Source organism: Lynx canadensis, chromosome D1 (genome assembly GCF_007474595.2).
Source record: "Lynx canadensis isolate LIC74 chromosome D1, mLynCan4.pri.v2, whole genome shotgun sequence".
Lineage (NCBI taxonomy): Eukaryota > Metazoa > Chordata > Mammalia > Carnivora > Felidae > Lynx > Lynx canadensis.
In genome coordinates this window covers 66,594,939-66,617,915 of record NC_044312.2, presented here as the reverse complement: position 1 = coordinate 66,617,915, position 22,977 = coordinate 66,594,939, and the positions used below count along the sequence as shown (strand labels likewise).

At 37.6% G+C, this 22,977-nt stretch overlaps 1 protein-coding gene across 3 annotated transcripts in view; it reads left to right on the top strand.

Annotated features, from left to right (window-relative positions):
- SBF2 (SET binding factor 2) overlaps positions 1 to 22,977 on the top strand; it is a 500,238-nt gene that overhangs the window by 411,838 nt on the left and 65,423 nt on the right. For all 3 annotated transcript variants that reach the window (XM_030330868.1, XM_032594814.1, XM_030330866.1), the window contains exons 18-22: positions 828 to 998; positions 9,830 to 10,092; positions 12,491 to 12,663; positions 13,719 to 13,792; positions 15,250 to 15,445. In XM_030330868.1, the coding sequence (XP_030186728.1) occupies positions 828 to 998; positions 9,830 to 10,092; positions 12,491 to 12,663; positions 13,719 to 13,792; positions 15,250 to 15,445 (877 nt within the window). The remainder of the gene's footprint in view (positions 1 to 827; positions 999 to 9,829; positions 10,093 to 12,490; positions 12,664 to 13,718; positions 13,793 to 15,249; positions 15,446 to 22,977) is intronic.

The following is a 22,977-nucleotide window of genomic DNA, read 5'->3' as shown; positions in this document are numbered from 1 at the left end:
TTAAGTGAGATATGTAAATATTTATGAAGTGCCTCAATAAATATTTATGAAGTGCCTCAAGTGCCTGCAGAGTTAGTTTTCCTTCCTTCTATTGTAAATCACAGAGTAAGGTTTACTCTTACTTTGAAGCCCAGCAGGAAGTCCTGGAAAGGAAGGTTTGGTTTGAGATTACCTTCCCTTGACCAGTCTTGGTTACCAGAAAATGCCATTGAAGTGCAGGACATTCTGCTAGGGAGTATGTGAGGCAGGCAGCAGTCTTGGTGGGGAGGTAATGGGCTAGAGTGACCAGTAGGGAGGGTGTAATTCTTCTTGAGTCCCAAATGCATGACACGCCCTCATTCTGTGTGTAAGGCCACACTGCGGGTTCACTCACATTTTAATTAGTGCCTCCCCCCCAGCAAAATGTACTCTAAAACCAAGTAGAAAAAATTTTCAATTATCTGAAGCTTTGTTTAGGTTACGATGGATTTCATTCACATATCCTAATTGTAATAAGAGCTACCAACTCCAAAGTGCCAGGTACTTTTCATACATTCTCTAATTCATATAATAACTTCGATTACTAGCTGATGCTAAAATGTCTGTGAAGTGACTGAGACCCTAAAGGATTTCATAGGAAGCCCAAAGTTGCCAGCTATAAAATTAATATGTTTAAAAAAAGAAAGGAGAAAAATGAATAGGTTGCTGATTGCTAAGCTTGTACTGCCATAAGATATTGTTTAGGTAAACATTTTGATAACATCTATGATCAACCATGACCCCTGTAATTTTCTGAACCTTCATGACTTGGTCAGCCCTGTGATGATATGTATTGTGTGTTCTCACAGAAACTGGCCCCTGGAGTCAGCCAGTTTGCTTACACCTGTGTGCAGGACCACCCCATTTGGACGAATCAGCAATTTTGGGAGACAACCTTCTACAGTGCAGTGCAGGAACAGGTTCGCTCTCTGTATCTCTCAGCCAAGGAAGACAATCATGCCCCATATCTGAAGCAAAAGGTAAGAGAAGAAAGGTGCTGGTGTGGGACTGGGATCTGGCTTCAAGGAAAGCTTATTCATATATTCCCAGGGCAAAAGGAAACCCAAGCACTTTCTACCAGTACATTTAAGTTTCATTTTAGGGAATCCTGTCGTGACCGTCTTTACTGTGTGGATTTCTGATATTACATTTTTCCATAATAACTTCTTAATATAGTTCTTTAGCATTAGAATTGTTTTATTATATTTTAATAAGTAAGAATCCTTTTGAAACAATTATAGGAAGTTGAACAGAGAAAAGAAAATGAAAAGACCTGGGCAGATGTCTTTGTGCAATTAACTTTTTGAAGAAATGTCAAATTAAAGTTAAATGACTCTAAAATAAATGTAAAATTCAATAGTTCTTCTCAAAAGTATGTCAGCAATAAGTCTAGTTCTCCTTTTAGGAATATTCTATATGTTTCTACATATTTTATCAGCATCGATTATACTTCAGAAAAATATCAGAATATTTTAAAATAAGAAAATTGTTTTTAATTTGAAAAAGGAGTTTAAATTTTCTGAAATTTTAAAGTGTCATTCACTAAGTGTCTGGTCTTAGGCAATCACTTTACTTCTCTGTGCCTTATTTCCACATTGGTAAAATGAGTAGATAGAATTTTTGTAAGACTTTGATGTATAATACAAGTAAAGGGCACTCAAAAGTGCCTGACACATAGTAAATAATAAATGTTAGAAATTACCAACCTTATTAATTGAACTTAAACCAGGATTAAAGGCTGATTGTCAATGTTGATTCACTTTAAGAGTAATTTTTTAATTTTTTTTTATTAAGAGTAATTTTTAATTCTACATGCTGGGCTAATACATTACTGATGATCCTTCCCATCACCCTCCATTTTACTTCATTTTTTTTAAACTTCAGTGTAATTAACATACATTGTTATATTATTTTCAGGTGTACAATATAGTGATTCAGTAATTCTATATACATTACTCAGTGTTCATCACATTAAGTGTACTCTTAATCTCCTTCACCTATTTCACCCATTCCCCCACTCACCTTTCCTCTGGAACCACCACATTGTTCTCTATAGTTAAAGCCTATTTTTTTTTGTCTCTTTTTTTCTTTGTTCATTTGTTTTGTTTCTTAAATTACACATATAACTGAAATCATATGGTATTTGTCTTTCTCTGACTGACTCATTTCACTTAGCATTTATACCCTCTAGATACATCCATGTTGTTGCAAATGGCAAGATTTCATGCTTTTTTATGGTTGAATAATATATATATATATATGCATATATATATATATACACACACACACACATATATATATATATATATATATATATATACACACACACCACATCTTTCTTTATCTGTCAGTGGACACTTGGGTTGCTTCCTAATTTGGCATTATAAATAATGCCAACATATCAATGCATGTATCTTTTCAAATTAGTGTTTTCCTATTCATTAGGTGAATACCCAGTAGTGGAATTACTGGATCATTACCACCTGTATACCTGTGTCCTAATAATATTTGACTCCCACATTTACAAAGAAATTAGCTCTATTTTAAATTTTTTGAAGAACCTTCATTCTGTTTTCCACAGTGGCTGCACTAGTTTCCATTCCCACCAATAGTGCACAAGGGTTGCTTTTTCCTTGCATCCTCGCCAACACTTGTTGTTTCTTACATCACCACATATTTTTTTTTATATATATGAAATTTATTGACAAATTGGTTTCCATACAACACCCAGTGCTCATCCCAAAAGGTGCCCTCCTCAATACCCATCACCCACCCTCCCCTCCCTCCCACCCCCCATCAACCCTCAGTTTGTTCTCAGTTTTTAACAGTCTCTTATGCTTTGGCTCTCTCCCACTCTAACCTCTTTTTTTTTTTTTCCTTCCCCTCCCCCATGGGTTCCTGTTAAGTTTCTCAGGATCCACATAAGAGTGAAACCATATGGTATCTGTCTTTCTCTGTATGGCTTATTTCACTTAGCATTACACTCTCCAGTTCCATCCACGTTGCTACAAAAGGCCATATTTCATTTTTTCTCATTGCCACATAGTATTCCATTGTGTATATATACCACAATTTCTTTATCCATTCATCAGTTGATGGACATATAGGCTCTTTCCATAATTTGGCTATTGTTGAGAGTGCTGCTATGAACATTGGGGTACAAGTGCCCCTATGCATCAGTACTCCTGTATCCCTTGGATAAATTCCTAGCAGTGCTATTGCTGGGTCATAGGGTAGGTCTATTTTTAATTTTCTGAGGAACCTCCACACTGCTTTCCAGAGCGGCTGCACCAATTTGCATTCCCACCAACAGTGCAAGAGGGTTCCCGTTTCTCCACATCCTCTCCAGCATCTATAGTCTCCTGATTTGTTCATTTTGGCCACTCTGACTGGCGTGAGGTGATACCTGAGTGTGGTTTTGATTTGTATTTCCCTGATAAGGAGCGACGCTGAACATCTTTTCATGTGCCTGTTGGCCATCTGGATGTCTTCTTTAGAGAAGTGTCTATTCATGTTTTCTGCCCATTTCTTCATTGGGTTATTTGTTTTTCGGGTACATCACCACATATTTTAAATTGACCTTGTATTATGTGAGATAAATGAATTTAGATACCTAACAGGAATTACATAGTAGTATTCAAATATTTATATATCTCATGTAATTTTAAACATTATTTGTCTATTCTTGAGTATGATAAGAACAGAAACATTACTAAAAAATAGCTGACATCTCATATTCCAAACTATTATTCTACACTGCTAGTGTGAATTGTTTACATAATTTAATGTAAAACTCAGATTTTTCTTTCAAAACACCAAATGTACTTGGGTAAGGGGTAACTATAGCAGATGCAAATTAGTTTGAGGTCATGGTCCAGAAATATTTGGGCTGGCATGGTGCTTTTGATAGTTTTTAAAGGCAGATGTAGTGTAACAGAGGTATATCTCAAAAGCATTTGTAGAGCAAACACATGTCACTACTTCTCTGTCTTCTTTTCTAAAGAAGTCTCTCTATGATACACAGATTATATACAAGTGAGACTAGGGACACCTGGGTGGCTCAGTCGTTTAAGCATCCAACTTCGGCTCCAGTCATGGTCTCACGGTTTGTGGGTTTGAGCCCCACATCAGGCTCTGTGCTGATAACTTGGAGCCTGGAGCCTGATTTGGATTCTGTGTGTGTGTGTGTCTCTCTCTCTCCCTCCCCTGCTCACTCTCTGTCTTTCAAAAATAAATAAATGTTAAAAAAAATTTTTTTTAAAAACAAGTGAGACTAGATATACTAGCTCTACTTAACTTTTCAGCCTACTAGGAAACTCCTGTTTAAAATCCCATTGTCAGACATACCAAAAAGAAAAAAGAAAGAGGATTTTAAGAAGATGGTGGGAGAGAACCATAGACTCACATTGTCCCACAAATACAACTAAATAACTATCAAATCATCTAAAAACCTCAGAAATCAATCTGAAGATGGCAAAACAAACTCCACAACTAAAGATAGAGAAGAAGGCACATTGAAGAAGGTAGGAAATGTAAGATGTGGCTTGGAAGAGAAACAGATCATGGCCACTGAGGTAGAGGGAGCTACAGTTGCACAGAAGAGTAAGAGACAAGCTTGCGTACCAGGCGTGCATGGGGAAAACAAATCCCCATAGAACTGGCTTAGAAAGTGAGAGGGACCAATTTCTTGAATTCTTGCAACCAGAAGAGCTTTAAAACATGAAGTTTTAAGGCCAGTGGACTTGGCTCAGTGAGAGCCCAGAGGACACTGGGGCTGCTCTTGGAGAAAAAGCAGGCCAAACAGCCCAAGGACATACTGCATAGAAACAGTAATCTGAAGAAAACCTGGGACACACAGTGGGGAGGTTAGTTGTTCATCTTAGAGTATGTCACAGAGGCAGCATTCATAGAGACCCCTCCAGGAACAAAGGAGCTGGCAGGTGCCATTTCCCTTCCCTGGCCCTCAGCATAAACACAGAGCCACCTGTGGGAACCAGTGCAGCTACCTAATTTTCTTACTCCAAGCCCCACCCCCTGTACTCAGTGGAACTGCCTTCTTAGCCCCAACCTGGTAGGTCTCCTCCCCTAGAGGACCAGCTCAAACCCCTGCCAATACCATCCCCATCTGTAAGTTTTGTGAGGACTCGGTTCTGGTGGCAGCAGCAAGAGGCCTCATTTCACAAGCAGACCAGAGCATACCTAGTTACAATGCACTGCAGCCAGGACACAACAGCAGACCACACACAGCACACACTGGAGGTATCTGGAAGCACCAGGGCTGGGAAAATAGGGGACACTACATTGCAGGATACTACAGAACTTCATAAAGCCATTATCCTAAAAAAACAGGAGACAACTAACTTTTCTAACACCCAGAAACAGGCACAGAGACTTAGACAAAATGAAAAGACAGAGGAATTTGTCCCAAATGAAAAACCAGGACAAGGCCACAGCTGGAGATCTAAGTGACACAGATTTAAGTAACATACCTAGTGGAGAATTTAAAGCAATGATCATAAGGATACTCACTAGATTTGAGAAAAGAGTGGAGGACATCAGTGAGACGATTGACACAGAGATAGGGAATAATATAGCAAAGATAAAAGTCTCAATAAAGGAAATGAGAAACATGCTTGATGGAATGAACAGCAGGATGGAGGAAACAAAGGAATGAATTAATGACCTAGAAGACAGAGTAATGGAAGGTAATCAAGAACAACAAAAGAGAGAAAAAAGAATCATGAAAATTAGAATAGAATAAGGAACTCAGTGACTCCATCAAACATAATAAAATCCATATTATAGGAGTCCCAAAAGAAGAAGAGAGAGAAAAGGGTCACAGGGTTTACCTGAAGAAATGATACCTGAAAACTTCCTAATCTGGGGAAGGAAACATCCAGATCCAGGAGGAATAGAGAACCCTGAAAAAAAATTAACAGAAGCATATCCACACCAAGACATCTTGTAATTAAAATGGAAAATATAGATATATAAAGCAAAAATATTAAAAGACACAAGATAAAAGAGGACAGTTACATACAAAGGAAACTTCGTAAAGCCATCACCAGGTTTTTTTTAGCAGAAACTTCCCAAGCCAGAAAGGAGTGCCATAACATATTCAAAGTGCTGAGTGGGAAAAATTTGCATCCACAAAAACTCTATCCAGCAAAGCTAACATTCAAAGTAGGAGGAGAAATAAAGAGATTGATAGACAAACAGTAATTAAAGGAGTTCATGACTACTAAACCAGCCCTGCAAGAAATACTAAATTCCTCTCCATGAGAGGAAAAGAAAGACCAAAAGTGATAGTAGGAAAGTAGGAATCAGAAAAGCAGTTAAAATGAATATTTCTATAAAAAACCACTCAAGGAAATCACAAAATAAAAGGATGTAAAATATGACACCATATACCTAAAACATGGGGAGGCCAGGAGTAAAGAATGAGTTCAACCTTAAATGACCATCAACTTAATATAGACTGTTGTATGCAGAAGAGGTTATATGCAAAGCTAATGGTAACCACAAATCAAAACTGCTAATAAATATTCAAAGAATAAAGAGAAACAAATCCAAATATATCAGTAAAGAAAACCAGCAAACCACAAAAGAGAGAAAGACAAGAAAGGATCAGAATCTTCAGAAACAACCAAACAAGTAAGTAATAAAATGACAGTAAACACATATCTATCAATAATTACTGTGATTGTAAATAGACTAAATGCTATGCATTTTTCACAGAACCAGAATGAACAATCATATAATTTAAATGGAACCACAAAACACCCCAAATAGCCAAAGCAATCTTGAAAAAGAAAAGCAAAGCTGGAGGCATCACAGTTCCAGACTTCAAGTCATATTACAAAGCCATAGTAATCAAAACAGTATGGCCCTGGCACAAAAATAGATACATAGGTCAATAGAACAGATCAAAAACCCACAAAGAAACCAACAGTTATATGGTCAATTAATCTTCAACAGAAGAAAAAAGAATATCCAATAGGAAAAAATAGTCTCTTCAACAAATGGTGCTGAGAAAACTGGACAGCAACGCAAAAGAGTGAAACTGGACCACTATCTTTCACCATACACAAAAGTAAACTCAAAATTGAGTAAAACCCTAAATGTGAGACCTGGAACTATAAAAATCCTAGAAGAAAGCACAGGCAGTAATTTCTCAGACATCAGCCATAGCAATTTTTTTCTAGAAAGGTTCCCGGAGGCAAGGGAAACAAAAGCAAAAATAAACTATCAGGACTACATCAAAATAAAAAGCGTTTGCACAGTGAAGAAAATAGTCAACAAAACTAAGAAGCAATCTACAGAATGAGAGAAGATATTTTCAAAAGACAGATCTATAAAGGGTTACTATCCAAAACATATAATGAACTTCTAAACCTCAATACCCCAAAAGCAAATTATTAGTAAATGGGCAGAAGATATGAACAGACATTTCTCCAAAGAAGACATACAATTTTAGTATATGTGCTACCGAAGCGAGCACCAAAGAAGACATACAAATGCCAAAAGACACATGAAAAGATGTTCATCATCACTTACCATCAGGGAAATATAAATCAAAACTGCAATGAGATATCACCTCATACCTGCCAAAATGGCTAAAATCAAAAACATAAGAAACAGCAAGTCTTGGCAAGGATGTGGGGAAACACTCATGCACTGTTGGTTAGAATGCACACTGGTGCAAAACAGTATGGAAGTTCCTCAAAAAATTAAAAATAGAACTACCCTACAATCCAGCAATCACACTGTCAACAATACTGGGTACTTACCCAAAAAATACAAAAACACTAATTCAAAGGGATACATGCACCCTGATGTTTATAGCGAATTATCAACAATAGCCAAATTATGAAAGCAGCCCAAGTGTCCATTGATTGAGGAATAGGTAAAGGAGATGTGGTATATGTATACAGTGAAATATTATTCAGTCATAGAGGAATAAAATCTTACCGTTTGCAACTACATGGACAAAGCTAAAGAATGTAATGCTAGGGGTGCCTTGGTGACTCAGTCAAGTGTCCAACTTTGGCTCAGGTCACGATCTCATGGTTTGTGGGTTCGAGCCCCACATCGGGCTCTGTGCTGACAGCTCAAAGCCTGGGGCCTGCTTCAGATTCTGTGTTTCCCTCTGTCTCTCTGCCCCTCACCTGCTTGTGCTCCCTCTCGCTCTTTCTTGCTCTCTTTCTCAAAAATAAATAAACATTAAAAAAGAGTGTAATGCTAAAAAAAAATAAGTCAGCCAGTTAAAGACAAATACCATAAGATTTCACTAATATGTGAAATTTAAGAAACAAATGATCATGGGGGAAAAGAAGAGAGAAACTGAGAAACAGACTCTTTATGAAGAACAACCTGGTGGTTACCAGAGGGGAGGTGTGTGGGAGAATGGGTGAAATAGGTGATGGGGTTAAAGAGCATACTTATCATGATGAGTACTGAGTGCTTGTCGTATTATGTACTTTTTGAATCACCACATTGTACACCTGAAACTACTATAACACTGTATGTTAATTAAACTGAAATTAAAATTAAAAACTTAATAAAAAATAAAATGTCTCATTACCACCTGTATACCTGTGTCCTAATAATATTTGACTCCCACATTTACAAGGAAATTAGCCCTATTTTTTGTGATTTTGGTCATTCTGTCTCCTCCCAGCAACAGAAGAGAAGAAACACATCAGAGTACAGTAAAACCTTGGTTTGAGAGCATAATTCATTCTGGAAGCATGCTTGTACTCCAAAGCACTTGTATATCAAAGCAAATTTCCCCCAAAGAAATAATGGAAAAACAGATGATTTGTTCTACAACCCAAAAATATTCATATAAAAGTTATTATAATACTGTAATATAATATAAAATAATAAAATACAAAATATAAGGAAAAATAAATTAACCTGCACTTACCTTTGAAAACCTTTGTGGCTGGCGTGAGGGAGATAAGAAGGGAAGGGTTATTGTGCGGGATGACTTTCACTATCACTAACAGAATCACTGCTATCTATTGGCTCCATGGAATTTTTTCTTTTCATGCAACTTTAACAAGGAATCTATCCAATGACCTAGAATGAAGCAAAGCATTCCTAAGCTTGTATGGAAAAGCAAAGAACTGTCCATAGGTGCTTTGAAGTGACAAAAAGTACGCTAGTGCCAGTTGTGGGCACTTCCAACATTCTGAAAAATCACTGATTTCTTCCAAGCACCCATACCTGAGACCAAGCATCTGAGCTTGGGAGACGATCACCCACAATCCCGTAGCAAGAGAGAGAGAGAAGAACCATTGGCTCAGTTGTGATCATGTGACATTCAGCATCATGTACTACTCATATTGCAAGACATTGCTTTTATCAAGTTAAAATTTATTAGAAATGTTTGCTTGCCTTGTGGAACACTTGCAGAACAAGTTACGGGCAATCCAAGGTTTTACTGTATTAGTAAATGCTGCTGGAGTGCATTCATTCATTTATAGGTATTTTGCATTAGCAATTTGTTATAATTAGCAGCTTGAAAGAGGTGGAGCCATAGAGATAAATAAATGCAATGAAATGTTAGCAGTGCAAAATGTATCCATCCATGCTTTGCAGCTGCTTCCCTGAATTTATCACATGGTTCCACTCAAGATTGGCTGGAACTGGAAGAAAAAGGCTAGAATTTGTTTTGTTGTTACGTTTTGTTTATATGTTTTTTTTTTTTTGGAGACATAGATATTTATTTAATAGATGGATTATTGAAACATGTTCAATGCTTTCTGAGCTTGTGTGATGTCACAGATTTGCATTGTTTTTTTAGGATAAGCTTCCAGATGACCAATATCAGGAAAAGACAGCAATGGACCTGGCAGCCGAGCAGCTACGCCTTTGGCCTTCTCTGAGCAAATCAACTCAGCAGGAGCTGGTGCAACGTGAGGAAAGCACTGTCTTCAGTCAGGCCATTCATTTTGCAAACCTCATGGTGAACCTGCTGGTTCCATTGGATACAAGTAAGAATAAGCTCCTAAGAACATCAGCACCAGGCGACTGGGAGAGTGGAAGCAACAGCATTGTCACAAACAGGTACCAAAATGTGCACACACGAGACCTTTCTATTCTTGTCTTAGCAGACAATATAAACCATTTTGGGCAAATACTCCTGTACATGTTTCAAAAATTTAAGCATTTTCCTTACCTTCAGACTTGCTCAACTCTTTTTTTTTTAACTCTTCTATATTAAAAGATCTTCACTTCATCTAATTCTTCTTCTTTTTTTTAATTTGAGAGAGAGAGCAGGGGAAAGGGGGTGGGAATGAGAGAGAGAGAGAGAGAAAATGAGAGAGAGAATCTTAAGCAGGTTCCACATGGAGTGCAGAGCCCCACGTGGGGCTAGATTCTATGACCTAAGCTGAAATCAAGAGTCAGACGTTCAACCAAGCCACCCAGACACCCCGTATCTGACTGTTCTTAACCATCTCCCACATTCTCTTCTCTTTTGTGACCTGATATTTCAAATGTCTCACCCACTACAGATCAAGCCCTTCAGTTACTTTCTGCCATAGCAATTTACAGAAAGCAGTCTGGAAAATTACTAATCAACTTCTTGCCAAAGTGATTATTTGTTTCTCGGCCCTCCTTTTTTCAGTGTATGCATTGCATTTGTTTATAATCGTGTCCTCAACCATGCCTTGCTCCCAACCCTACAATGACTTCCAGTATCACGGAGAATAAATCCATGGGCTACAAGGCCTAACCGGATTTGGCCCCTGACAACTTCTCTGACCTTATTTCTTATCACCCTTCTGCCAGTAAAACTGTCTCCCTGCTAATGCTAATCCTCAGGCACTCTAAGCATAATACTGCCTCAGGATCTTTGTACTTGTTCCTACAGTCTGAAATACTCTCCCTTAAATAGTCACAACAATCACTCCCTCACTTCATTTAATTCTCTGGTCATATGTCATCTACTTGGAGAGGCCTTCCTGACTTCCTTATCTTAGTGGCATATCCATCACTCTTTCTCCTACCTTGCATTTTTTTTCTTTCATGACACTTTCTACAACGATTTATTTTCATATATTTGCTTATTGTATGATTCATTCATTGCTGTACCCCCAGCTCTTTGCATATAGTAGACATTCACTAAATATTTGGTTGAACATGTGATTAAATGAATGAATAAATGAACTGCATACCCAACAGTAGTGAAACTCTAACCTTTTAGGTCTTCAGTGATGCTCTAACATCCTGGTAGTTCTTCTGTCATAAATCCTTCTCAGACTCTTTCAGGCAGCTTCTCCTCTCTTTCCATTTTCAATCCCTCTTCCAGGCTCTTCATACTCTCTTAGAAACTCATCCACAAGCCCACATCTCTGACCCCAGTTTCTCAATCCCCCTATCCCAGATACTTAATTTTTGTCAAGAACACTTGAGAGCTTCTGGTCTTCCAGGCTAGTCTACTTTTGTTGTTTTGAAGTCAGTCTTTTGCACCATGTAGTCAGCTGCACAGATCTCTTATTTCTTCCCGCAGAGAGTTATTTTATGTGAACAATGTAACCTGGGCCTTCATCACTTCAAACTATAGATAACCATGCTCCTTGAAAGTCTGCCTAGTGAGCGGCTAAGGCACTCAGGTTCTTTAATGTTTTGGTATGATGTGAGGCCATATTCCCTGTTTAGCTTTTCTTTAAAGCTGATTCAGCTAATGTGGTTGAAATTGGAGGAAAGAGAACTGAGTAGGTTAGAACAGGCAAATGAGTCTTTCCCATGGTTAGCAGTCTAAAAGAAGGCATGGAGGCAGGAGTAACTGTTGAATAGTGGGAACCGAATAAGCAGCCAGGACAGGGATGGAGCTTTTACATCTACCCCATTTCAAATTTATTCCCTTCTGTTGCATGATTTTATCACCTGCAGAAGATCGATGGCTTCACAGTGACTAAAAGGGTTGTGGTTCACTCAAAGAGATAAATATTGTCAGGAGAATGGTTCATAGGTCAGTTTGGTTCTTCCATTTGGAAAAATATGCTATATTCTGGGAAAAATTCCTTTACTTTGTCCACCAGAGAACATGTCCCCCAGTTATCAGAGGCCAAAGATAGCCATATTACTTTGTCTGGCTCTATGTAGTAATTAAGAGAGAATAGCGTTTTTGTTTTGTTTTGTTTTGTTTTTCTGTTTTTTTTTATTGTTGTTTTTATGGGTTTTCTTTTAGAAGGTTCAAGTATCAGATAATAAATGAAGGAGTCTATTTTTGTTTTAGTTTCTGTGGTTCCTGAGTTCCCTTTTAGGAGAATGACAGAAGGTATTTGTTATAAAAACAAATCTGGGTCCAAAGGACAATGCCTGACAGTAGCTTTCGAATGCAGGCAAGTAGAATATCATAATGAAAGCAAATTTAAATTGCTATGGAAATTGACTGTGATAGATTAGTCATTTGTTACATTTGAGTACTGACCATGATTTCTTTCCTTGACTTTCTCAGTATTGCAGGAAGTGTAGCTGAGAGCTATGATACAGAAAGTGGGTTTGAAGATTCAGAGAATAATGACATCGCCAATTCTGTTGTGCGATTCATTACCCGATTTATTGACAAGGTTTGCACAGAAAGTGGAGTTACTCAGGATCATATCAAGAGCCTTCATTGCATGATACCAGGTAATCAGTTTGCAGATTAAATTAGAGAACCAGAATATTGGAGATAATTGGGTGAGAATTGTTTTTAGGGGTTTACTTTTTTTTGGCATAATACCTACAATATTTGTCTTCAGTGTAGTTTAGCAATAATATTTATTTATGTTCTAATTAAATTTTTAACATTTCTAAATTGTGGTAAAATATATGTAGCATAAAATATGGCACTTTAAACTATTTTAAGTATAAAATTCAGTGATATTAATTACTTTCACAGTGTTGTGCAATCATCATCACTGTTACCAAAACTTTTTTTTTTTATATAACGTTTATTTATTTTTGAGACAGAGAGAGACAGAGCATGAATGGGGGAGGGTCAGAGAGAGGGAGACACAGAATCGGAAACAGGCTCCAGGCTCTGAGCTGTCAGCACAGAGCCCGACGCGGGGCTCGAACTCACGAACCGTGAGATCATGCCCTGAGCCAAAGTCGGACGCTTAACCGACTGAGCCACCCAGGCGCCCCTGTTACCAAAACTTTTTAACCACCCAAATCATATCACACTCTGTACCCATTAGTCAGTAACTCCCTATTCTCCATCCCCATAGCCCCTGGTAACCTCTATATCTCTGTGAATTTGCCTTTTCTAAATATTGCATATAAGTTAAACCATATAATATTAGTCCTTTTTTGTCTGACTTCTTTCACTTAGCATAATATTTTCAAGGTTCATGCATGTTGTAGCAGGTATCACAATGTCATTCCTTTTTATGGCTGAGTAATACTCCACCATGTGGATATACCACATTTTGTTTATCCATTCATCTGTTGATGGACATTTGGGGTTTTTTTGCCTTCTGGCCACTATGAATATTCACATACAAATATCTGTTTGAGTCCTTATTTTTTTATCTTTTCGGTATATACCTAGGAGTAGAATTGCTGCATCATATGGTAAATCTGTGTTTAACTTTTTGAAGAACCACCAAACTGTGATTAGTTTTTAATTGTAAAATATTCAGGATTTGTATTCTGCTTATTTTGTGCTCTTTCATTTTGAATACTCTGACTTGTTCTAGGAATTGTAGCTATGCACATTGAGACCCTAGAAGCAGTACATCGAGAGAGTAGAAGACTCCCACCGATACAGAAGGTAATTATTCTAGACTACATGTTTTCAGGGTATAACATCTCTTCTTAAAAACAGCAACAATAGGCTGGTGTGCCCCAGAAAATACTTTCCCCTCACCTTTTACAAGATTAACTCCAGTTTTATCATGTAGATCCTCATAAAACAGATACTGAAGTAGAATAGGAGATTCAGCAAAGAAGCAATAATAGCCTCTTGTTGAGTCAGTTTTTATAGGCAGGGCATAAATTATGAACATTTGAACTTCTAAGCCCAAGCCAAGATTTTATGCCCTGCCTACTTCCAGAAAAAAGGACTTAAGGGAGTTACCATAAAAATACCAGGTTCCTGAATCTGTATACATTACAAGCATACGTCACAAGCATCTGGGAAGTCTATTAAAAACTGAGAGCCCAGAATCCCACCTCAGCCTCCTAAACTGGAGTTCCCTGAGACTTGGCCTGGGAATATATACTTTAATAAGCCTCCCAGATGATTATTTTGCAGCTAGTCTGGCACCAGTCTGTAAACCAGTCAGGACCCTCTTACCTATATAACAGAACTATTAAAAATAAATTCAAAGGAAAAGTCAGAAGCCGGATGGACAAGAAAGGTAATTCTATCAGAAATCTGAGACACAGTGATCATTATAACTTTGGCTTTACATTTAGCTCAGAGTTTCCTAGAGCCAACAAAAAGAATAGTACTGATTTATGTAGTTTTTATTGCTTAGTAAAAAATAAGCATATTAGATCTTCAGGAGAGATGAATTTTTTTTCTAGCACTGGTATCTTCAGAGGAGTGTATCATGTGATTGTGTATTTCCCAAGATGCGTAAATGTTCATTATTTGGACATTTATTGTGTTAATCTTCAGTAAAGGTCTAGAAGGGCAGTTCCTTTTTAAGATGCATCTATTTTTCTAAGTATTTGTTTTTTAAATTTACAGAAGTAACAATGTTCTTTGTATAAAATTGAAGCATTAGAGAAATACACATTCTACAAAGTGAAAGTCCTTCTTGGTTTTTCCAACTCCACCTCACCTCCACCCTTAACCATGATAGTACCACCTTTAACAGTTTGGTTCATTTTCTCACAACTTTTTCTTTTTCCAGAAAAGGGAATTAAAATATACATACTGGTTTGCAACTTGCTTTAATTTAATAATGTATCCTTGATATCTTTCCATGCCAGTATGTATAGATCTATGTTATTTTTTTTAATGCTTGCAAAACTTTCCATTGAATGGATATTTTAAACATTTTAGTGATTTCCAATTATTTTAGTGTTAATTAGCAAAAAAATCTTTTCACATTTGGATGCAAAAACATCAATTCTGCCTCTTCCCAAATCTATTTTCTGTTTTTGGCTACCTAAGCAGTCTGTCTCAGGTTTTTTAGATCTGTGACTGAAAAGATAACTTTGGTCTAAGTGTTGGAAACCCCCCAAGATTTGTGTTTAAAATACCTTCTCTGTTGTTAGCCCAAGATTCTTAGACCTGCTCTACTGCCAGGAGAAGAAATCGTCTGTGAAGGTCTTCGAGTCCTGCTAGACCCTGACGGAAGAGAAGAAGCCACTGGAGGCCTTCTTGGAGGCCCTCAGCTACTGCCAGCAGAAGGAGCCTTATTCCTCACCACATACAGAATTCTGTTCAGAGGGACTCCCCATGATCAGCTGGGTATGACTCATATTAATGCCATCAGAACATGGATATACATGTGCTACTTGAGTTTTGATTCCATTTGTGTGCAGTAATTTGCAGATCATTTCAGATTCAAAGTAAGCCTTTTGTCACCAAGTATTTTTAGAATACTTTTGTCTGTCAAAGCTAATGATAATTTGGATTGTAGAGTCTAATTTAAAGAACCAAGGGTATCTTCTAAACAGTACATCAATGGTTCAGTGACTGAAACAATCATAATTTCATGAGGAAGCATATTGTGACTTAAGAAGAGTCATAGTATGTAGCTGCTCACAATGTCTCCTGCTGATTTATGCCACTTTTCAGAGTCCTACAGTTAACTGTGTCTTCCAGACACATGATCCCTTTTGTGGAAAGATATGCTAAGCATCACAGGGATGAATAACAAACGAACGAACTACATTTCCCTCTTGGCAAACAACTTCTGTCACTAAACTCCCTCAACCTCTACTTCTCTTTTCCACTACTGTGTGCAGTCTTTCTTATTAGAAAGGAATAGCATGCCCTATCAAGTCAGAATTATCTTTTTTAAATCACTGTAATCTCTATGTAAACTGTGGTTGATGGGAAAGCATGTAAGATTTGGGGTAAAACTGTTGGTCTCCAAATAAGAAGCTCAGATTTAGATTGCTGTTGACCAATCTTGGTATCTTAAGTCTTAAGTTATAAAGTTATAAAAGTCCCCTTTTATAAAAGTAGGGAACTGGGCTTGATTGGTGATAGTTCAGTGGTTCTCCCTCCACCTTGACCACATATTTGAATTCTCTGGGAAGTTCTAAAAAAAAAAAAACTATCAAATTGTGCCCAACCCTTACACAGTTGAATTAATACCCGAAATAGGATTTTAGGAATGGGGAGACTCAGGCATCCGTGCATTTTTAAACCCCAGAAGTGATTATGATGCATAGTAAGGATTGAGAACCAGGGATAAATGGTCACTTAAAGTTCCTTCTTCATCTGAAATTATTCATTCAGTAACATTTAATGAATATGTACTATATGTGCTGTACATTTTGTTAGTGGAATTTGGATGTATAAAATGCGGTTTCTTTGAAATCTCACAATTGTGTAATTCCTTGCTTAGATAGAATCACGATGGTTTATTATCTTGTTCATAAAAGAGTGTTTATCATATAATAAGCAAAAAATTCATAAAATTCAGTAAACAAAATGGACCCGTAGGTATAGTTATATTCATTTTGAAAAAGCGAAAATAAGCAACTTTTTTCAGCCCTCTCCTGTCATATTACTATACATAAATTATATTTGTATTTGAAAGCAAATGTAATTTTAAAAGACACTAAATATCCAGTACTTATGTATTTTTTTGTACTACAAGTTGTGAGCTCAGTGGCCACAAACATACATTTGGAACATATAAATATGAGATACTTTGTCACTTAAGTTATTCTAATTTATTTCTTTTAAAGAAAGAAAATATGAAAACATATTTAGTGTGAAAGTTTGTATTGTTCTCTTGTTTTTTCCTGTCAATTTTTGGGTTAATGTTGTAATTTAGGGAAATTATTTTTATCAGAGAAACCTTCTTATTTGCCTCTTTTGTTTCTCTTTTTAGACTTCTAATTTAAAATATCTCCTTTAATGACACACAGAAATCTGATAATTTTAAATATGTTATATAAGCATAGGTAAACAACCTATGTATTAAACAAACAACTTACATATTAAACAACTACATTCTAGAACTTAAATTCTTTTTCTTTACACACTTATAGAGTTTATTATGAATAATCTTACATTTTAGGAAAAGCTCCAAAGTTATCAGAAATGAAATTATCCCTTAATGGAAATACATCACTTTGTGATCCTACTGACCTAGAATTTTTTTTTTTTAATAATTTATTGTCAAGTTAGCTAACATACAGAGTAGTCTTCGCTTCAGGAGTAGATTCCCATGATTCATCACTAACATACCACATCCAATGCTATCACAACAAATGCCCTCCTCAATGCCCATCACCCATTTTCCCTGTCCCCCTAACCCCCATTAACCCTCAGTTCTCTGTATTTGAGAGTCTTGTTATGGTTTGCCTCCCTCTCTGTTTGTAGTTTACTTTTCCTTCCTTTCCCCTATGGTCTTCTGTTAAGTTTCTCAGATTCCACATATGAGTGAAAACATGGTATCTGTCTTTCTCTGACTGACTTACTTCACTCGTAATACTCTCCAGTTCCATCCATGTTGTTACAAATGGCAAGATTTCATTCTTTTTCATTTATGCTAAATAGTATTCCATTGTATGTATATACCACATCTTATTTATCCATTCATCAGTCAATGGACATTTGGGCTCTTTCCATACTTTGTCTATTGTTGATAGCACTGCTATAAACATTGGAGTGATGTGCCCCTTAGAATCAGCACTCCTGTATCCTTTGGGTAAATTCTTAGTATTGCTATTGCTGGGTTGCAGAGTAATTCTATTTTTAATTTTTTGAGGAACCTCCACACTGTTTTCCAGAGCAGCTGTGCCAGTTTTCATTCCCACCAACAGTGCAAGAGGGTTCCCATTTCTCCACATCTTCACCAATATCTATTGTTTCCTGAGTTGTTCATTTTAGCCATTCTAATCATGTGAAGTAGTATCTCGATGTGGTTTTGATTTGTATTTCCCTGATGATGACCGATGTTGAGCATCTTTTCATCTGTCTGTTGGGCATCTGGATGCCTTCTTTGGAAAAGTGTCTATTCATGTCTTCTGCCCATTTCGTCACCGGATTATTTGTTTTTGGGTGTTGAGTTTGGTAAGTTATTTATAGATTTTTGATACTAACCTTTTATCAGATATTGTCATTTGCAAATATCTTCTCCCATTCTGTTGGCTGCCTTTTAGTTTTGTTGATTCTTTCCTTTGCTGTGCAGAAGCTTTTTATCTTGATGAGGTCCCAATAGTTAATTTTTGCTTTTGTTTCCCTTGCCTCAAGTAAGAAGTTGCTGCAGCCAAGGTGAAAGAGGTTATTCCCTGTTTTCTCCTCTAGGATTTTGATGGTTTCCTGTCTTACATTTAGGTCTTTCATCAATTTTGAATTTATTTTTGTGTATAGTGTAAGAAAGTGGTCCAGTTTCATTCTTCTGCATGTTGCTGTCCAGTTCTCCCAGCACCATTTGCTAAAGAGACTGTCCTTTTTCCATTGGATACTCTTTCCTGCTTTGTCGAAGATTAGTTGGCCATACATTTGTGGGTCCACTTCTGGGTTCTCTATTCTATTCCATTGGTCTATGTATCTGTTTTTGTACCAATACCATACTGTCTTGATGATTACAGCTTTGTAGTACGGGCTAAAGTCCAGGATTGTGAGCCTCCAGCTTTGGTTTTCTTTTTCAGGATTGCTTTGGCTATTCAGGGTCTTTTCTGGTTCCATGCCAATTTTAGAATTGTTTGTTCTAGCTCTGTGAAGAATGTTGGTGTTATTTTGATTGGGATTGCATTGAATGTGTAGATTGCTTTGAGTAGTTTTGACATTTTCACAATATTTGTTCTTCCAGTCCATGAGGATGTAATGTTTTTCCATTTCCTTGTGTCCTTTTCTATTTCTTTCCTAAGATTTCTATAGTTCTGAGCATACAGATATTTTACCTCTTTGGTTAGGCTTACTCCTAGGTATTTTATGGTTCTTGGTGCAATTATAAATGGGACCAATTCCTTGATATCTCTTTCTGTTGCTTCATTATTGTTGTATAAAAATGCGACCAATTTCTGTACACTGATTTTATATCCTGTGACTTTGCTGAATTCATGTATCAGTTCTAGCAGGGTTTTGGTGGAGTCTTTCAGGTTTTCCATGTAGAGCATCATGTCATCTGCAAAGAGTGAGAGGTTGACTTCTTCTTTGCCAGTTTGGATGTATTTTATTTCATTTTGTTGTCTGATTGCTGAGGCTAGGGCTTCCAACACTATGTTAAACAACAATGGTGAGAATGAACATCCCTGTCATGTTCCTGAGCTCAGGTAGAAAGCTCTCAGTTTTTCCCCATTGAGAATGATATTAGCCTTTCTTTCTTCTTGAGATAGGCCTGGATGGCAATGTATTTTCCTGTTAGGACTGCCTTTGCTGTATCCCAAAGGATTTGGACTGTTGTGTTTTCATTTTCATTTGCTTCCATATATTTTTTAATATATTCTTTACTTTCCTGGTTAATAACCTATTCATTATTTAGTAGGATATTCTTTAACCTCCATGTATTTGGGGGCTTTGTAAATTTTTTCTTGTGGTTGGTTTAAAATTTCATAGCATTGTGGTTTGAAAACATGCATGGTTTGTTCTCAATCCTTTTATATTTGTTGAGGGCTGTTTTGTGACACAATATGTGATCTATTTTGGAGAATGTTCCATGTGCACTTGAGAAGAATGTGTATTCTGCTGCGTTTAGATGAAAAGTTCTGAATATCTCTGTTAAGTTCACCTGGTCCAATATGTCATTCAGAGCCATTGTTTCCTTATTGCTTTTTGTCTAGATGATATGTCCATTGTTGTGAGTGGAGTATTAAAGTCCCCTACAATCACAGTATTTTTATCTGTACATTTATTTATGTTTGTGATTAATTGATTTATATATTTGGGTGCTTTCATGTTGGGGGAATAAACATTTATAATTTTTAGCTCTTCTTGATGGATAGGCCCCCAATTATGATATAATACCCTTCTTCATCTCTGATTACAGTCTTTGTTTTAAAGTCTAGTTTGTCTGATATAAGTATGGCTACTTCGGCTCTCTTTTGACATCCAGTAGCATGATAGATGGTTCTCCATCCTTCACTTTCAGTCTGAAGGTGTCTAAAATGAGTCTCTTCTAGGCAGCATATAGATGGATTTTGTTTTTTTATACATTCTGATACCCTTTGTCTTTTGATTGGGGCATTTAGTCCATTTACATTCAGAGTGATTATTGAAAGATACAGATTTAGTGTCATTGTGTTATCTGTAGATTTCATGCTTGTGGTGATGTCTCTGGTCCTTTGTAGTCTTTACTGCTTTCTACTCACAGAGTCCCCCTTAGGATCTCCTGCAGGACTGGTTTAGTGGTCATGAACTTTAGTTTTTGTCTGGGAAAGCCTTTATCTCTCCTTCTATTCTGAATGACAGCGTTGCTGGATAAAGGATTCTTGGCTGAATATTTTTCCTATTCAGCACATTGAATATTTCCTGCCACTCCTTTCTGGCCTGCCAAGTTTCAATGGACAGGTCTGCTACTACCCTTATGTATCTACCCTTATGGTTAAGGCCCGTTTGTCCCTAGCTGCTTTCAGAATTCTCTCTTTATCTTTGTATTTTGCCAGTTTCACTATATGTTGTGGTGTTTACCTGTTTTTGTTGATTTTGAAGGGACTTGGATGTCTGTTTCCTTCCCAAGATTAGGGAAGTTCTCAGCTATAATTTGTTCAAATAAACCTTCTGCCTCTTTCTCTCTTCTTCTGGAACTCCTATGGTACAGATATTATTTTGTTTCGTTGAATCACTTAGGTCTCTAATTCTCCCCTCGAGATCTAGTAATTTCCTTTCCCTCTTTTTCTCAGCTTCATCATTTTCCATAATTTTATCTTCTATTTCACCTATTCTCTCTTCTGTTTCTTCCATCCTTGCTGTCACTGCATCTCGTTTATTTTGCATCTCATTTACAGCATCGTGACTATTTCTTAGGTCCTTGATCTCTGTAGCAGTAGATTCTCTGCTGTCTTCCATACTTTTTTCAAGCCCAGCCACTAGTCTTATGACTATTATTCTAAATTATTGTTCAGATATATTGTTTATATCTGTTTTGAGCAATTCTCTTGCTGTCATTTCTTCCTGGAATTTCTTTTGAGGAGAATTCTTCCATTTTGTCATTTTGGCTGAGTTTCTGTCTTTTATGTGTTTTTAAAAGCTTGTTATATGTCCTGTACCTGTGAGTACTACTGTATTAGATAGGGATCATACACTATGCAGGGCCTGGCACTTTAGGAAGTGTTTTTGGAGTGTGTTGCATGCCCTCTGTTGCACTTTGGCTGCTCTATCCCACTGCTCATAGTGGTGGATTGTTTGGACCTTCCACCAGATTTGCTTTGATTTGTTTGTTGAAGTAACTCTGGAGAAAAGGGGTGGGGGAGCCCTTATCCCACACAAAGAAGGAAGTGAAAGGGGCAAAAAAAGAAAAAAAAATATCAGGCAGAGAATCAAAGAAACTATAAGGCTTAATCCAGAGAGAGGAAAATAAAGAAGAAGGAGATACAGAAAAGGTGTAAAAAGAATAGAGTAAAAATGCCTGATTAAACAAACAACCAGAACAGAGAAATAAAGAAAAAGGATATATTTATATATAATAGGAATTGACCAAAAATCAAATCAGAAACTATGAGCCTGATTCCACAAGAAAGAGAAAAGGAAAAAAAGAGAGAGAGAGAGAAGAATAAAAAGAAAAAGAAAGGAAAAATGAAAAGAAGGAAAGAAAAGTGGAGGGGGTGGGAGAACAGTAATATGCAAGACCACAGGACTGTTGTCTGTTGGCACCTGGGACTGGTGGCTGGTCTGGAGGAGAGGCCGTCTGGTTCACTCAGTGACAGTTCCACTTCAGTAGATAAGCAATTACCTAGCACTGAGGAGCCAGGTTTGGTGTAAGCGGATCCCGCCTCCACTGGGGGCTGCTATTCTGTTCCCTGAAACCCCACCATGTTAGTGATGGGCAAAAAAATGGCAATACTCCAGTCTCTCCTCCCCAGACAGGGTGTCTCAAGCCATGCTATTCAGGCAGCCCTCACAGAATAGTGTGGGCAGTCAGCTTGCCCTGCTTCATGGTCTCTCACGCCTCCTAGGCACTCAACTGGGATTCAAAACCTGATGTCTCACAGGATCCCACCCCAGGTGAACCTGGTTCTGGAGTAGTGCCAGTCCACCCAGCCAACAAAGGACCTCTGGCTGGTGCCCACAGGGTCTTTTATCCTTGGGGGGAGCAATAAACCCTCTTCCCACAGTACTCAAGGGAAGGGACTCTTATCTCCCAGTGCACCCCTGAGATCCCTACTGTGCTCTGGGGCTGGCTCCCTCCCACCAGGCACATGCACACAGGAGCAGCTCAGGTCTGGAGAAAGTTGCACACCCCTGAAAACTCTGATCTTTGACTTGTAAGCCTGTTTGCAAAGTAGAAACTGGCTCTCTCCATATTTTTTGTTCCCCAGTCTGTGGCCCAGAGAGGTTTTTCTCTTATCCAAATACAATCCCACACTTCCACAGCCTCTCTTTCTCTTCCTTTTGTCCCTCCACAGAAGGACGTACCCCTCTCCGTGCCTACACCACCCATTTTATCTCTCCCAATTTGCATACATGCACCTCTGTCCCGCCAAGCTGTCTCTTTCCATCTGTGGAGATTTTTCTGTCACTCTGCAGCATGTATTCCTGGGTGTTCCAAGTGTTCCAACCTCAATTCAGCTGTGTTTGAGGGACAAGGGAAATTCCAGTCCTCCTACTTCTCTGCCATCTTAACTCCTCCCTAGAACTTAAATTCTGTATACATCCTA